The sequence below is a fragment of the Labeo rohita genome, chromosome 16 (assembly GCF_022985175.1).
Source record: "Labeo rohita strain BAU-BD-2019 chromosome 16, IGBB_LRoh.1.0, whole genome shotgun sequence".
NCBI lineage: Eukaryota > Metazoa > Chordata > Actinopteri > Cypriniformes > Cyprinidae > Labeo > Labeo rohita.
This window is the reverse complement of record NC_066884.1, coordinates 2026729-2045128: the sequence shown is the minus strand read 5'-3', so window position 1 is coordinate 2045128 and position 18400 is coordinate 2026729. Positions and strand designations below refer to the sequence as shown.

General features: G+C 32.7%; 2 protein-coding genes across 2 annotated transcripts; both read left to right on the top strand.

Annotated features, from left to right (window-relative positions):
* The first annotated feature begins 286 nt into the window (after positions 1-286).
* atp6v1c1a (ATPase H+ transporting V1 subunit C1a) lies at positions 287-11252 on the top strand. Its single transcript, XM_051132310.1, has 13 exons — positions 287-445; positions 2757-2908; positions 3307-3374; positions 5497-5582; positions 5674-5768; positions 6047-6138; positions 7599-7697; positions 8725-8793; positions 9743-9835; positions 9939-10032; positions 10127-10224; positions 10390-10516; positions 10626-11252. The coding sequence occupies exons 2-13, from the start codon at positions 2777-2779 to the stop codon at positions 10722-10724; spliced, it is 1152 nt and encodes a 383-aa protein (XP_050988267.1). The 5' UTR covers positions 287-445; positions 2757-2776; the 3' UTR covers positions 10725-11252.
* Positions 11253-12249: 997 nt separating this feature from the next.
* baalca (BAALC binder of MAP3K1 and KLF4 a) lies at positions 12250-17155 on the top strand. Its single transcript, XM_051130657.1, has 4 exons — positions 12250-12361; positions 13886-14233; positions 15845-15975; positions 16306-17155. The coding sequence occupies exons 2-4, from the start codon at positions 13942-13944 to the stop codon at positions 16387-16389; spliced, it is 507 nt and encodes a 168-aa protein (XP_050986614.1). The 5' UTR covers positions 12250-12361; positions 13886-13941; the 3' UTR covers positions 16390-17155.
* The last annotated feature ends 1245 nt before the right edge of the window (positions 17156-18400 follow it).

The window sequence follows — 18400 nt, the reverse complement described above, 5'->3', positions numbered from 1 at the left end:
TCAGAATTAATAAGCGATGTCTGGTTTCATGAGTAAAAGTGACAGTCGTCAGTGCTGCAATAATGAGTAGAACTTAACATACAATTAAATGTATGCATTTACAGTTAACCTGTGTTATGTTTTTGCTTCCTATACATTTTGTTTAATATATCTGTGTACCCCGGTGGCTCAGTACCGCAAAACAAACACAGTGCTCTCAATGCAAATCAAATTTGACTTGAAGTGGAAAAAGAAGCTGCCATAATGACTCCAGATCTCCAGGTGTCGCTGTCGCCGGTGGCTGCGCATGCGCATACCACAACAGTCGATCAGCTGACCCTGAGTGAAGCCTTTGGAAACACTGTAGTGTCATTATGAATATCAAATCCTAAAACTGATCCTTTGGAAATTACATAGTTAGAACTACCAAGTAATCGTCGCGTCATCTCGTTCACGTTGAAATCAGGTAAGAACCGCTGGAGAAACGGCAGGTTTAAAGGTTGTTTGTGTGATCGTGCAGATTTAGCTGTATTTGCTAGTGTGGATTAGAGCTGTCTAAAGCTAATCTTATGTTTATGTGACTTATAATTAATCATTCATGTGTTTTTGGGTTGTTTATTGATATTAAAGATCTCAAAGGAGGTGTAGTGCACATCTGAGTGCATTTGTCCGGGTCTCTTGTACTGTATGAATGAAATACTGCGTGTTTATGCTGTGATGTTTTGATCCATCGACAACCTGATATTAAATCAAAATAAATCAACAGCCTCAAATGATCAAATATGATATCTGATGAGATTATTGCTCTGATCAGACATTGTCCATTCAAGGTCGGTCTGATGGGTCTGATGCTTCAACTCGTGACTGTCATTCATTTTGAGGAAATGACCCAATCAAGTCAGGCTATGTCCAAAATTAATATTATCTGCTACTCTGATGTGCACAGATTGATGTGTTCTGACATTAAGAATATATTGTTCTTATTAGTCAAATAACATGACAGTTTATTCAAAAAACTAAGGTTTTCACTTACTACTGGCATGGGAAACCTTGGATTTAAGTGCATAATTATTTCTAAATTAGTAAATATTTATTTACAGGTCTGATTTTTCACACCTGTAAATCACAAATTTTAAGTAGCCAAAATATTTATTATCATTAGGTAGATATTGCTTTTCATATATTCATATAGAGGAAAACCTGTCTGCAAGTTTTCATTAATAAGTCTGTGTTCAGGTCTTTTTAGAGACGTCTATAGAGCAATAAGTGCCATTTAAATCTTTTAATTCACATGCATTATACATGGTTTACAAAAGGAAATCGACACCAGAAATGTCTACAAAATATAATTTTTAACCAAAAATAATAAAACCCAATATTAAATGAAAAATATAAATGTATAATTTCCTGAAACATCTAAAAATGTTTCAATTTTTTTTTTAAATATTATTATTATTATTATTTTTTGACAGGGCAAGTTAAAATCTGAATTACTGAAAAGAAATTATTCTTGTTAAGGATTTTTAATGAAAATATTGTTGCACAAAGTATAATTTAAATCTTTTCATTTGCATGACTGAGACCTGACATGTGAAAGGAAACTGATGCCAAAAATAATAAAACCCAATATTAAATGAAAATATAAATGTATATTTTCCTGAACATCTATTTTTTTTTTTTTTTTTGTGATAGGGCAAATAAAATTCTGAATTACTGAAGAGAAATTCTTCTTAAGGATTTTTAATGAAAATATTGTTGCATTTTCTTGAAAAAGTTTAATTTAAATATTTTAATTTGCCTGATTGATACCTGACATACGAAAGGAAATCAATGCCAGAAAACTCTGTAAAATATATTTTTTATATAAAAATAATAAAACCCAATATTAAATGACAAATGTAAATGTGTATTTTCCTGGAACATCTAAACATGTTTCTTTTTTTCTTTTCTTTTTGTGACGGCAGCTAAAAATCTGAATTACAGAAAATAAATTCTTGTTGTTAAGGATTTGTGTTGAAAATATTGTTGCGTTTTCTTGACATACCTGACATTTACCTGACATACAAAAGGAAACTGATGCCAGAAACCTTTATAAAATATACATTTTACGCAAAAATAATAAAACCCAATATTAAATGAAAAATATACTGTATATGTATATTTTCCTAAAACATCAAAAAAGTTTATTTTTTTTCTTTCTTTTTTTTGTGACAGGGCAAATAAAAATGTTGAATTAAAATATTGTTGAATGTTCTTGAAAAAGTAGAATTTAAGTATTATATTTTGCATTACTGTTACCTAATGTACGAAAGGAAATCAGTGACAGAAATCTCTTTAAAATATAATTTTTATCCAAAATTAATAAAACCCAATATTAAATGAAAAATATAAATGTATATTTTCCTGAAACATCTAAAATTCTTTTTTTGTGAGAAGGCAAGTAAAATAGCTGAATTACTGAAAAGAAATTATTATTATAATATAAATATAATTTAAAATATTAATTTTTACACAAAAATATTTAAACCCAATATTACATTTAAAAAAAAAAAAAGTTTTTTTATTTTTTATTTTTGTGAGAGGGCAAGTAAAAATCAGAATCATTTCCGTTCAGAAACTTTAATGAAAGTATTGTTGCACTTTCTTTGCAATTTCTTGCTATTTATTTTAACGTCCTTAGAACACTACCTTAAATATCTTTGTTAGAGTTGGTGGTGCAGTATAAAGATTTTACACTTTGATGAATATATTAACGCTTCAATGTCCTTCTGCTTTAGACTCTCCCTCCTCAGCAGCTATGACAGAGTTCTGGTTAATTTCTGCTCCTGGAGAGAAAACCTGCCAGCAGACATGGGACAAACTAATGACGGCCACAACTCGCACCAACAACCTCTCCACCAACAACAAGTTCAACATTCCCGATCTCAAGGTCACATTCTCTTCCCCTTCCTCTTCCTCTTTTTACAGTCTGAGCTAAGCGGCTGTCTGGAATACCTGTTTGTGATTGGCCAGCCATTGGCATTGCGTGTAATATGCACAGTTGTTTTCAATAGATAACTGTTCTTACAATTAGTTTGTGATGTTGCATGCATGGTTCTTTTGATTGAAACTAAAATCAAATGCATACATCTCGTTCCTATCACCCTGCTGGCCTGTGTCATCTTGACCAGTCACTTTCCGCCTGACAGGATGAGAACAGAGGCGGCGCCACTCTAAGCGCCTGTTGTCTCTACAGGCCGATGCTGATCAAATCCAGCCTGGCTGCGTTTGTATTGCTTCATTATACTGGATGGTGATCAAAGTGTTTCTCTTTTCTAAACGCTGCAGGTCGGGACATTAGATGTCCTTGTGGGGCTGTCTGATGAGCTGGCCAAGCTGGACGCTTTTGTTGAGAGGTAAAGTTGTTTTTTTTCTTTTTTCCTTGGATCTTGACCCCCAGGTCTCTGTTTTTAAATTCTAGGCTTTTTAGGACCATCCTGGTTTATTGTTTATCACATTAAATTTGTACACTGTAATTATTCTTAACAGTGTGGGATAAGTTGTGCATTCACTTTCTGAGTTAAAATTGTTTCTACACCAATTGTTTTTTGACTATAATAGTCATGTAAAGGCCTTTCTTGCCCAAAAGAATCCAATCTTACATATTTGAGTTGTTGTGGTTTACACTATATCAATGCTCAGAATTCGGTCAGATCTCCTCATGTTTCTTTACTTTTGTGCGGTGAGGAATCTCATATAGAGGTGAGGCTACCGCGGCATCTGGCTAAAATTAGATATTAGCAGTTTGGTGATGCGGTAGCTTCCTTTTTTTGTGAACATATTTAAATTGCATGACTGATAGCTCATCCTTAGATGCGAGATTCTGTTTTTTCCTGTTTGCTCTGAAGTCAAACATGTTTGATTTTTGCATCAGAACCTTGATAAAAGATGCTCAAAGCGTGCTTTGGTAATATTACTTCATGTCAGCCTTATGTTATTTTAACATAACAGCATAAATCAGTCCTGAGTTGCATGGACAGGAGTCATTTTGGAGGACATACAGTTGATATACAAGTCAAACGTTTTTTATTTTAATTATTTTACCTAAATAAGAGGGATCATACAAAAAATACATGTTATTTTTTTTATTTAGTACTGACCTGAATAAGATATTTCACAAAAAAGACATTCATATACAGACCACGTGAAAATAATAGTTGAATTTATAAAAACGACCCCATTCAAAATCTTCCATATGCTTGATTCTTAATACTGTGTTGTTACCTGAATGATCCACAGCTGTGTTTTTTGTTTAATGATAGTTGTTCTTGAGTCCCTTGTTTGTCCTGAACAGTTAAATTGCCCGCTGTTCTTCAGACAAGTCCTTCAGGTCCCATAAATTCTTTGTTTTTTTAAGCATTTTTGTGTATTTGAACCCTTTCCAACAATGACTGTATAAATTTGAGATCCATCTTTTCACACTTAAGACAACTGAGGGACTCATATGCAACTATTACAGAAGGTTCAAACACTCACTGATGCTCCATAAGGAAAAACGATGCATTAAGAGCCGGGGGGTGAAAACTTTTGAACAGAATGGAGATGTGCACATTTTTCTTACGTTGCCTACACATCCTTTTTTTTTTTTTTTCATTTAGTACTGTCCTTTAGAAGCTACAGAAGATACTTACATGTTTCCTAAAGGACAAAATAAGTTAAATTTACCTTCAAATTCCAAAACTTTTCACCCCCTGGTTCTTAATGCATGGTTTTACCTTCTGTAATAGTTGGATACGAGTCCCTCAGTTGTCCTCAGTGTGAAAAGATGGATCTCAAAAACACATAGTCATTGTTGGAAAGGGTTAAACTACACAAAAATGATGAAAAACCAAAGAATTTGTGGAACCTGAAAGATTTTTTTCTGAAGAACAGCAGGCAGTTTAACTGTTCAGGACAAACAAGGGACTCATAAACAACTATCACTAAACAAAAAAACACAGCTGTGAATCATTCAGGTAACAACACAGTATTAAGACCATTTAATGACCAGGGTCATTTTTATAAAAACAACAACAAAAAACTGTTATTTTCTCTTGTGGACTGTATGTAAACATCTTTTATGTAAAATATCTCATTTAGGTCAGTACTAAGTAAAAATAACATGCATTCTGTATGATCCCTCTTATTTTGGTAAAATAATTAACATTTTGCAGATTCTGCAAGGTGTATGTCAGCTTTTGACTTGCATGTATTACCTGTATTTTGTTTTTGCTTGGTTTGGCTACACCAAACTGTTGGATGCGAATAATGATTTTATTCTATAGACAGTCCAAAAATTCTCATATTTTTAAAAGCCTTTATTGTGATGTTATCAGAAGCCATTTTACTATGAAACTGGGTTTCTTGGACACCTCAGTGTTTCTGAACCATCTGATATGTGCAATGCTTTGATGACTTCTCTGTCTTGGATAAAGTCCAATCTTGGAAAATCTGAGAGAGTTTTCAGAGGGCTGTGATGTCTTTTGATGTCGTTCACAGTGTGGTGAAGAAGGTGGCTCAGTACATGGCTGACGTGTTGGAGGACAGTCGAGATAAAGTCCAGGAGAATCTGCTGGCTAATGGAGGTCAGGATCACTGCTATTTGTAGCATGAAATGGATCAGACACTGTTGCTGGTTTTGTTGAATGAAATCTAGTCTTTTGTGCTGTGTTTTAGTGGATCTGGTCACCTACGTCACAAGATTCCAGTGGGATATGGCCAAGTACCCTATCAAACAGTCCTTGAAGAACATTTCTGAGATTATATCCAAGGTAAGTGATCTGATCTGATGATTTCTATGTGAATTTTGGGACTAACATCAGCAGTGACCTTTTGTTTGCCACTGGTTGCTTACAGTACAATAAAAGTCGTTGCAATATTCACAGTGTTGCTTCATTTTACATAACTTGTTGGAAATGTATTGTGCATATTTCATATAAATCCCAGCCTTATTTAACACAAATTACTGATGGAGTCTTGCTGTTCTGGTGCTTAAATGACATCTCACATGCTGTTTTAAATGAAACTTTCTCCCCCTGCTGTTCAACAGCAAGTCTCACAGATCGACAACGACCTGAAGGCTCGAGCGTCAGCCTACAACAACCTGAAAGGAAACTTACAGAATCTAGAGAGGAAGAATGCGTGAGTAAATTTATACATGTATCTTATTTTAGGGGTTTTTATTTCACAATTATTATTTAGGCTTTAAAATAAATTTAGCAACCTGGAAACCATTTATTTGTTTAGATGCATTGATATTCATTGATTTGTGAATTGATGCATTGAGATAGGATTCTTACAAGGTGCTTAAAGTGCTTTAAGTATTTGACTTTTTGAAATTTAAGGCCTGGAAAGCCCTTAAAAATAGCAATATTCCTGAAGAGGTACTTGAAAAGTGCTTGAATTAGTGAAATGCAATTTATCTATGAAATAAGTGTTTCATTTTATTAATAAGCACATATCTTTTCATGCAAAATTCACACAATGTCAAAAAACATCAGACCTTTTTTCACTTATTTCAGCTAATGTCATAAAAGTAGTGAGTTAAGCCAGTAGTAGTACTGATAGTGTCGCGTGCCTGAAGAAATAAAAAGAGGAACAGATGAACCAAATCAACTGAGTCATTTATGCTAGAACCACTTAGATTGATTCAAACTCATCATTCATTTCAAGTGATTCACTGGCAAAAACCAGATCAAATTAAAAGGGCCATTCATTTTTGAATTTGAAAATGACATCACTTTCAAAAAGCTTTTTGAAACTCCAAATCAATTGCGTCGCAAAATGATTCAGTGCTTCAAAGTGCTCCAAATGGGTCGAGTATCGCGAATCATTTGATTCAGATTGAGACTTCGGAGTGAGTTCATAAATCATTCCGTGAATAAAAGATGCACGATTTGCGATTCGCCCTCCGTGCTCCGAGTTCTGATCTGAAATGATCGTTATTCAGATCAGGTCTTCGGAGCACGGATTGCGAATCACTTGATTTAGATTGGAACTTCGGAGCGGGTTCGTGAGTCTTTTGCTTCAGATTAGAACTTCGGAGAGTGGATCGAGAATCATTTGATTTAGATCAGAACTTCGCATATAATTTTATTAGTGTATTTTTATTTATCTAATTATCTTTTTTTAGAATTTGATAGATAAGCATTGTTCGATAAGTGAGATCTTTGATTGAAGTCCTTGAAAATCAAAAAAGTAGTGCTTGAAAAGTCCTTGAAAGTCCTGGAATTTTATTTTACGTATCTGTACAAACCCTGCATTAATTTATTTATTTATTTTTTAAATTAAGTTCAGAATATATGATGCATTTTTACAAATTTAAAATTAATTTTATTTATATAATAATAATTATTTTAGTTTTTCATGGAACACAATTGATTTTTTTTAAAAAAAGAATATTCACGCAGCTCTTTTCCAGATAACAGTTTATACGTCTGACAAACTAAAAAAAAAATCTAGTCCAAAATAGTTATAATTTCTGTGTTTGGGTGAACTATTCCTTTAAGAAAATAACAAATTAAAGGAATGACTTTGAGACTCGTGGTTGGGGATTTGGTTCATTTTCCAATAAATCAGTGTGATTTTTGTTGTCTCACCAGAGGGAGCCTGCTGACCAGGAGTCTGGCAGATATTGTCAAGAAAGAAGACTTTGTGCTTGATTCTGAGTACCTCATTACTATGCTGGTGGTGGTACCAAAGTAAGTGACATATTCCAAATAGACTAGGCAATTTTTTTGATTTTATTGATTAATTCAAATGTAATGTTTTGCTACAGTTTTATGCGTTTTATTACAAATCAAAGAATCACTTTTTGAATTCTTTAACAAAGATGGTTAATAAAGAAAATGGTACTTGAATCATGTTGTAGTTACGTTTTAAAGTTGACAATTTAAATGTTAAAAAAAAAATAAATATATGTATATATATATACACACTACCGTTCAAAAGTTTGGGGTCAGTAAGACTTGTAATAGTCTTTAAAGAAGTCTCTTATGCTCATCAAGGCTGCATTTATTTGATTAAAAATATAGAAAAAAACAGTAATATTGCAAAATGTTTTTACAATAGAAAATAATGTTTTTTATTTTAACATACTTTAAAATAGAATTTATTCCTGTGATGAAAAACTGAATTTTTATCAGCTGTTACTCCAGTCTTAAGTGTCACATGATCCTTCAGAAATCATTCTAATATGCGGATTTATTATTAGAATGATCAATGTTGGATAATATCAACAGTTGTGCTGCCAAATATTTTTTGGAACCTGTGATTTCTTTTTTTTTTTTTTTTTTTTTTCAGGATTCTTTCATGAATAACAAGTTTAAAAAGTACAGTGTTTATTCAAAATATAAATATTTTATAACAATGTAAATTATTTATTATTAACTTTTAATAAACTTTTAATTATTAACTTAATACATCCTTGGTGAATAAAAGTATTAATTTCTTAAAAAAAAAAAAAAAAAAAAGAAACAATAAAAATGTACTGACCCCAAACTTTTGAACGGTAGTGTATATATATATATATATATATATATATATATATATATATATAAAAATATATAAAAAAAAAAAACAAATCTGTTAGATATTTGCCTATGCCATATCGCCTAGCCCTAATTCCAAAGCATAAAAAGAGCCTCTTTACATCTTTATGAATGCACAGAACTATTGTGTTGAATTTCTCTCATGCACATACTAACAGCAAGATTTCTAACCCTTTAGAACAAATTATACCGACTGGCAGCGCACTTACGAGACTCTTGCAGAAATGGTGGTGCCACGATCTACAAAGTAAGAAACTTACAACAATTCTATCAGCCGTTAACTTTTATTTAGGTTTATAATCCTGGACGTTTCCTGGAGTTGTGCACCTGATCACAAGTCACAGAACAGAAATACAGGAAAATTGATTAAGTACTAATGAAAACATTCTTTGTTTTGACTTTAGATAATGAAATTATTGTTATTATTTTAAAAGTGTCATTTTTTTTTAAAGGTGTTTATTAAAAGAAAACAACAGTTATACAGGATTTTGGGAAAGCTGATGTAAAAAGGTTTGGACTAATGATTTGTTAGAAAAAGATATACTAGAGTAATCAATATGCCTGATTGACCTCTGGAGGAAAACATGTTTAGGACTTAACTAGAGAAATTAGTGGCATGCTGGTTACTAAGGAAACCAATTAACTAATGCAGCCAAACAGACACCATTTACCAAGTGTCTTTAGTGTAAAATAAAATATGATAGGTGTTTTGTTCGTCTTTGTTGTTATTAAAGACATTTTTTGACTGCATTACTGTTGTACTCGTACTTAAAATGAGTATAAAATAAAAACAGCCCAACAGTTACTGCAATGATGAATAAATGTGTTGCAATTTAAAGGAGAAGTCCTCTTCCAGAACAAAAATTTACAGATAATTTACTCACCCCCTTTCTTTCTTCAGTCGATCAGAAATTATGTTTCTTGTATCAGAAAATATAATTTCTTATTGACTGAAGAAAGAAAGACATGAACATCTTGGATTACAAGGGGGTGAGTAAATAATCTGTAAACTTTTGTTCTGGAAGTAAACTTCTCCTTTAAGTAATATTTTTAATGCATTACAGTATTGATAATTTTGATAATGAGAATTCTCTTATTGCAAAATATAATTCTTATTTATTTTGTGAGTTTGAGTGAAATGCGACTGGTTCATTGCTACCTGACACTAAATATTAGTGTTATTTTCTTCTCTGCAGTTTGCTTTTTGAGGACCAGGACAGCGGCCTGTTTACGGTCACACTTTTCAGAAAGGCCATCGATGACTTCAGACTCAAGGCCAGAGAAAACAAGTAAACAGCCAATTTCAGCTCCGCCGTGTGGTTATGAATCACGGTTTAGAACATCCTGTTTAAGGATCTTAATGTCTTAGTCATTCCAGTGTCCGCTTTACAGGTTCACGGTCCGGGATTTCCAGTACAACGAGGAGGAAATGAAAGCAGATAAGGAGGAGATGACCAGACTCTCAACTGACAAGAAAAAGCAGTTTGTATGTTTCTTATAGATGAATCTTCAGAGCAATTGGCATGTTATTTCATAAGTGTTAGATGTTTTTAACCGTTTCAAACACGTGTCTTCTGCAGGGTCCACTTGTTCGATGGCTGAAGGTGAACTTCAGTGAGGCATTTATTGCTTGGATCCATATTAAGGCTCTGAGGGTCTTTGTGGAATCAGTGTTGAGGTAGCGACACAACACAACTGATCTCTTTAGGTTCTTAAAGAACTCATATCGTGAGGAATCAAACTTTTGAGTTTAACTTTCAAAACCGCCAAACTCCTACCAGTTTCAGCCGAGAATTTTAATATTGGTGCATCACTAATTTATTTTTTTCTCCTAAATAAACAGATATGGATTGCCTGTGAACTTCCAAGCAATGCTGCTACAGCCCAACAAGAAGAACATGAAGAAGCTGAGGGAGGTTTTGTACGATCTTTACAAGCATCTGGACAGCAGTGCAGCTGCCATTATCGACGTAAGCTTACTTTTGGCCGTAGGCTGTGTTTTTGTGTTGTGCTGTTTATATACAAGGAATTATTTTCTGTTTTTTTTAATATGTTGTTGCTGTGTTTTTCCTATTCCAGCAATCTGCCATGGATATTCCCGGCTTGAACCTCAGCCAGCAAGAATACTATCCCTACGTGTACTACAAAATCGACTGCAACCTGCTGGACTTCAAATAGAAGAACAACTTTTAACCATGTGCCCCTTCTTTTGTTTTGTCTCTGTGAATAAATCTAAGTTAAATGAAACTGTATATTGCAGAGCTCTCGTTCGAGTCACCCCGCCATGCATGCTCATTCATATTCAGAGGAATTTCTCTATTGCCATTCAATCAATGACTACAGGAGAGTATCTATATCTGCCCCCCCTAGTACTTTGTTTACAATTTTTTTTAAAGAATGTCATTGTGTTATCATATGTGCAGGTGAATGAAATTATGTGTTTTAAGTCATTCCACATTCCATGTTTTGTGACATGTAGTAGTTACATCTGATGTTAGTGATAGGTACTATTGTGTGTGGACAACTGTGTTTTTAACCTTTATTCTTAAAAATGCACCAGTGGTCCATTTAAACATGAAACGAGAGAAAAAAGTGTTACAAAGATGCAATATAAATGTGATGTTATGTACATTTGGTGTTCAAAGAGTTATATGTGCGAAATTATTGTGTCATGGAACCAAAATATATAAAATTATTATAAGTACATACATGTGTGGTGTTTGTTTGTAAAACACATTTACAAACTAAATTTGCATTTCCGGAAGGCCAATCCCAATAAAATGTGCAAATAAATTAAGGAAAGAAGGTCAATTGCAATTCAACTAGCTTATTGCTAATTGAATTTTTAATGTTTTAAAAATGAAAAGAGTTATGGTGAGAGACCATTTTTTAAAAGTATAAATATAGTATAAAAAGTATATATTTACAAAAAACCAACAAAACAGCAAATTGATGCATTATATGGGTCTGTAATTATCTGCAATCTGTACATTCAATGTAAAACATGCACTATTAAAATAATTAAATGTTAATTATGTTTTTTTTTTTAATTATTTGTGAAAGTGGTTATAAGAATCTCATTGATCCCATACATTTTGTCAAAGCTAGATTCCATTTTGTCTCCAGATGCTAGCATCTTTTCGTATTTAAAGTATGATTTTCTTAATTTTGTCACACCCCTTTTGAATACTAGGGAAAAAAAGGTTTTAATTCTAGAAACTTGACTATAAATATAAAATAACAAATAAATAAATAAATAAAAAGCGATAGTGCTTTGTGGAAGCAATAATAAAAGAATAGACGACCCAAAGAAGAAAGTTCTTTCATTATTTACTCACCCACATGTGGTTCCAATTTCATAAGCGGTTTTTGGACACAAAAGGAGATGGAGATATGTGAATATTATGGAGCATCATAGCTGTATCAACAACTGTCTTCTGTCAAGGCTTCTGAAGTAAAAGGGCAGATCTGTGTGAGAAACAGACCGAAATTTAAGTCATTGTTCACATGTAATCTTTCCCTCAGTCTTTTAAATCTGGCGCGAAAGTCGTTGTTTACTTAAGCAACGGTCGCTCAACACCATATAAGGAGAAGAGGACACTGCACAAACCTCATTGGTTCTTGCATGTCCAGTCTGCGGTATGAATATAAAGCGGTTTGAATATAAAGCGAATAGACCTTAGAAAACCCGCCATATATCTGTTTATAATATTACTATAAGGCGTGAAAGTAGCACAGTGATTAGTTGATATATATAAAAGACAAATAGAGTGATTGTGAATTAATCAAGAAAATTCTCCTTTGGAAAAAATAAGGTAATGACACCACTATTTGAAACAGCAATTATTTCATAAAAGTGCAAATTGTTTAGAGATACCAAACCAAAAAATACGACGTTTTAAAGTATATATATATATATATATATATATATATATATATATATATATATATATATATATATAAACTATTGTCAAAATATTATTGAAAATATGTTTATAATTAACCGCTTTTGATCTGTTGTCTCTGTTCATAGCGTTGAAATCACACGATATGAATATTCAATGGGTCTGTAATGATCTCTAAAACATTTAAAGTGGAGTCTGTACATTCAAAGTAAAACAATACAATTAAATGTTAATTATGAATTAGGGCTTTTTAATTATTTGTGAAATCGGATAGAAAAATTTTATTGATCCCTTACATTTTGCCACAGCTAGATGCCAGGATGTTTCGAATTTATAGTATGATTTTCTTAATTTTGTCACACCGCTTTTGAATACTAATTTTAGGACATAAAACATGGGAAAAAGTTTTAATGCTAGAAAACGACTATAAATGTCCAATAAATAAATAAATTAATAAATAAGTAAAGCGATACTGCTTTGTGGAACCAATAATAGAAGAATAGATGACCCAAAAGTTCTGTCATATTTGCTCACCCTCATGTAGTTTCAAACCCGTATGCTGTTATAAGATTACGGAGCACCATAACAGTAGTCCATACTATTCATACACCATATTTTAAGTCTTCCGAAGTCAAATAGCAGATCTGTGTGAGGGACAGAGGGAAGTCTTTTCCTTAGTCTTTTAAATCTGGCGCCTTTTGATTTACGCTCGAAAGTCGTTGTTAACGTAAGCAACGGTCACTCAACACCATATAAGGAGAAGAGGACGCTGTGCGCAAACCTCATTGGATCAAAAATAAAAGTTACATATGAAATAGTAAAATACCCTATATCTGTTTAGAATGCTACAAGGCATAAATGATACCACAATCCATAGCTGAGAATGTATACAAAATAAAAAAATAAAAAAAATAGAGTGTTTGTGAATTATAAAATTCTCGCGGAGGAACGAAAGTTATGACACCTCTATTTGGAACAGCAATTATTTTATAAAAATGCAAATTGTAAACAGATACCAAACGAAAAAATACGACGTTTTTGTCAAAGCTAGATTCCATTTTGTCAAAGTCAAATAGCAGATCTGTGTAAGGGACAGAGGGAAGTCTTTCCCTTAGTCTTTTAAATCTGGCGCCTTTTGATTTACGCGCGAAAGTCGTTGTTAACTTAAGCAACGGTCACTCAACACCATATAAGGAGAAGAGGACGCTGTGCGCAAACCTCATTGGATCAAAAATAAATGTTAAAAAATAAAAAATTAGAGTGTTTGTGAATTTTAAAATTCTCGCGGAGAAAGGAAAGACACCTCTATTTGGAACAGCAATTATTTTATAAAAATGCAAATTGTAAACAGATACCAAACGAAAAAATACGCCGTTTTTATGTATATAAACAGTTTTTAAGATATTAATAAAAATATATGTTTATAATCAACAGCTTTCGATCAGTCTCTGTTCATAGTGCTGAAATCACACGCGCCCGTGTTTATATGAATGCGCGTTCACGATGACGCGCAAGATCGCCGCGTGTGTCTCCCAAGATCCGCTGAGAATGACTGCAGATCCGCGCTCGTGTGGGTGAGGATGCTCACGGGCTCGATGGGCTGCGGGGGAAGCAGATCCGCCGCGATCGAACCCCGATATTACGAGAGCAGAGACACCGAATCGACGTGGCTCACGAGCACCGACACGGAGACGCAACGGACAGCTGCCGGTAACGGAACCGGCGAGAGCCCAAGCGGGAATGACAATACAGCAGCGGCAGCAGCAGCAGCCGCCGGATCAGGTCAGACGCGATCATCTTAGTTAAATTAAATATAGCATAGAAATACATATGAGATACAGACACGTTAAAAATACCATGGTATTTCCATATTTGAAATATCTTACTGTACGTTTATGGATATGGTAATCATACACTACTATTGTATAGAGAGGGACTGTCCTCTGAAACACTCACTGAGGCCCATAAGGTATAATTCAGAAATGCAAATAGCAATATATAATATTTCTAACAAATATTTTACCATGGTAACCACGGAGCCCACATCCCACAGTTACCTTGAACACTGTGGCATTAGTCATCAAACTCATTTCAAGCTCTGGAGCAGAGGCTTTTAGATGCAAAAGTTCAATTATGGTTTTATACCTCACTGGCTCTCAACCAGGGGTCTGGGATCCATTAGAGAGCCTCAAGATGACTAAAAAATGATCTAAAATAAGACAAAACAAGCATGAATTGAACTAAAACAACTAAAAAACAATAGTATCCCTAATAAATATTAAAGGACTAATAAATATATGTTACTATCTATTTATCTATCTGTATTATTTATATATATAGATATATAAATAAATATATGTATTATTATTTTTTATTATTCTCGACTCATAATTCCTTTCATTTGAAGTGTGTTTAATTTGAAGCTTAATTTAAAAAGTGTGATTTTTATATCTGCTAAAGTCAAGGAAATTAATACAATTTTTAAAAACCATGGGCATTTTTATAATAAACATACATTGTACTAGTTAAGCCAGTCAGGAAGAAACTGTGAGTTAAAAAATATATATATTATGTTCAATTATGCAAATTATCCATTAGAGGGCCTCAAGATGACTTAAAGCAATTTAGAATAAGACAAAACAAGCATAAAATGAAATAAGACAACTAAAAATCAAGATATTATCCTGTAACAGCTGTTTAGTTACTTTGAAAAACAGGACTAATGAATATACATTTTACATTTGCCAATATTTTCCCTCAAAAATGTTGAAATTGTGAGTAAAAAATAAATAATAAAATAAAATAATTTATATATACATATATATATATATATATATATATATTTTTTTTTTTTTTTTAATTATTATTATTATTTTTATTATTATTATTTTTACTCACAATTTCTTCAATTTAAAGTGTGTTTAATTTGAAGCATAATTTAAAAATAGTGATTTTTATATCTGGTAACGAATTAATTAAAATTTATATTTTATAATGAATATACATTTTACTAGTTATGCCAATCAGGAAGAAATAAATAAAAGTAAAATAAATAAATACATTTAGCCTTAATCACTATCAGTAAATCAATAGCTGCAAATCTATTGGTTAAAAAAACATTAATTCCCTAAAACCTCTAGAATTCTTCTAGACTTCAATCATTTTATTTATATTATAATATTTAGAATTTAAAAAATTAGATTAAATGTAACTAATAATTCAATTTTAATTAATATATATTTATTTTAAATTTAAGTTAAATGATTTTATTTTTATTTATTTACAGAAACTAGGAGAGTAGATTAAAATAACTTAAGTTTTAAAAAACAAAACTAGGAAGTCGCAAAGGTTGATATAAAGTGGTGAAGAACTTCGGTGTTGTTGTTTATAAAGGTCAAAAAGAAGAGAAGCCCATGACGGTGACCAGAAGCTCTTCTGCCAAAGAGAAGAAGCTGGTGAACGCCGGCACACAGTGTGGGAGAAACACCGGCAACACCCAAAGGAGACCAGCGCACAGAGACGAGGTCAGACGGGTGAATCTTATAGTCACATGTCATATTTCTTTAGTTCTTAAAGGAATAGTTAACACAAAAATGAAAATTTGCTAAAAATGAGTGTGTCTCTACATCAGATTTGGGGAAATGCAGCATGCCATTACTAGCTCGCCAGTGGACCCCCTGCAGTGAATGGGTGTCAAAATGTTTATTGCTGGACTGGAGTGTTGTGGATTACTGTGATGTTTTTATCAGCTGTTTGGACTCTCATTCTGACGGCACCCATTCACTGCAAAGGATCCATTGGTGAGCAAGTGATGGGTTGTTTAAATAACAGGCTGATTATTTGTTTTCTTGCAGGTTAAAAGTAAATCAAAGAAAGTCTCCCAGACTGACAGCGTTAAAAGTGTCTGTCCAGCTGTAAACACAGACGTGATGCCTTGACGTTAGAGTTTGTGGGAAAGCCTCTGCTGTCAAACACGTCTAATGAGGGCCTTTCATTCTAATTGAATGCTGTTAATGATGGCAGATCTGATCTAATCGTCCGTTTGTCTGCATGTAAAAGTTGAGCGCTGGAGCGGATGGCGACCCTAACATGCTGCAACCCCTGTCATTTTGAACTGCTGCATCTCTGTTTCTAAAGTGTTATTTATTTCCCAACAATTAGTGTTTAATATTTTGTTGGTATTATGTATTTTCATCAGTATTGTAGTGCCTAATGAGTCTGTGTGATAATGCAGATATACAAATGTCTCAGGTTGTGAAGACACATAACATTGTCTTTTTCCTCTAAATGAAACGGAAGTTGGTTTGGATTCATTTATGATTTAATGAAGTAATATGTTTGATTTTAATCAGTCAGTTTGTTCATATCATTTACAGGGACTCTGGAAAGAATTCTGAGTCAAAATGGCACAAGAATATTTTGAGTTAATATTTTACTATAAAACTAAAGAGCTGATAAAAAAAGCATAATAAAAATTCTAAAATGGAAATATTTTCTTGCTTCAATTTTACAGCTTTTGAATTGCAACAATGTGTTTATTTCTTGTAAAATGCGATGATTTACTAAACTGTAAGTCACATGTGTGGAACATATTTCATCTTTAAATCAACAGGGGAATTTTTTTTAGTACAGTAGAATTACAATATGTCATTAAAGAGAATGTTTAAAAAAATAGAATATTTTTATTTTAATTATTTTTTGCAATTTTGAGCCGATGTTGATTCTAAAATCTTTATCTAAAAATTCACACCCCAACAATTATTATTGTATTTTTTTTATTCTAGTGATCATCACTGGCTGAGAAAAAAAGAAAAAGATTTAAAATAAAATTCACAGCCAAGTTACTGGTCTGTTTTACATGCATACACAATGCAGCTGCTTTTTTTACACATGTATTTACATGTTCTTAGTTTCCACGAGTTTAAAAATCTACAGCATTTGTGCAGATGTTAAAATGCATGTGCAGTTATACTGCAAACAGACAGGATTTGAGACTTAATGGATATTGCAATGCTTTAAAAGGCAGTGTTTCTAAGGCAAATGAATAATTGCTTGAAAGGAACTTACAGACACTAATGAATAAAACATTTTTCCTCACAGCGAATGAATAAAACTAACAACATCCTCACAATGGAGTCACAGCTCTCATGCACACAGATATCATCCTCGCTTCATTTCAGATCGGATTATTTAAGGAAAAAGGCAACTTGACGAGATCTTGCAATGATTTAACAGGTATAAATTCAATCATTCTATAAAATTAAGCATTATCAGATGATTAAAAAAACAAAGAGAAACCTTAGCAAAACTATTAAACACAACAGGAAGGAGTTGTATCGAAAGCTTAACGTGAATAAATATTATAAAACATTCTTAAACTGTATCCTTATCACAACAGTACGAGAAATAAACTATCAAAAAAGTGAAATGCAGCTTATAAGCTGCTCTGAACATAAACACACATAGAGTCCACAGAAAAAAAAAAAGCTCTTTTATACTTTGTCTTGGCAAACAACTTTTAAAAATAAACAGACCGTAAATTAGTGTTGTTAGTTGTTTTTCTAACATGTGACTGACAGATTTTAATAGGGAATCAAGATCGCAATGACCTTTGACCCCGATCATGAAACACCACAACACTCCATTGTCCATCCGCTTGGAAAAATATTTAAATCAAAATGAGATTTTGGTACCGTCTTCATCATCATCACCAAAAAACGAATTAAATATCTAACCGCTGTACAATCCTATGATATTACTGATAACATATAAAGCATAAATTATATAAAAAGTAAAAATTACTAAAATAAATGCAACTCTTAATGTTTATAAGCTCGGCCTGACCTCATCATGCCTGTCAATACATAAAACATACGGTGCATACGGCTTGCAGGGTCACAATTATCCTCAATTATTCGAAGTCAATCAACATACGCATAATTTACAGTC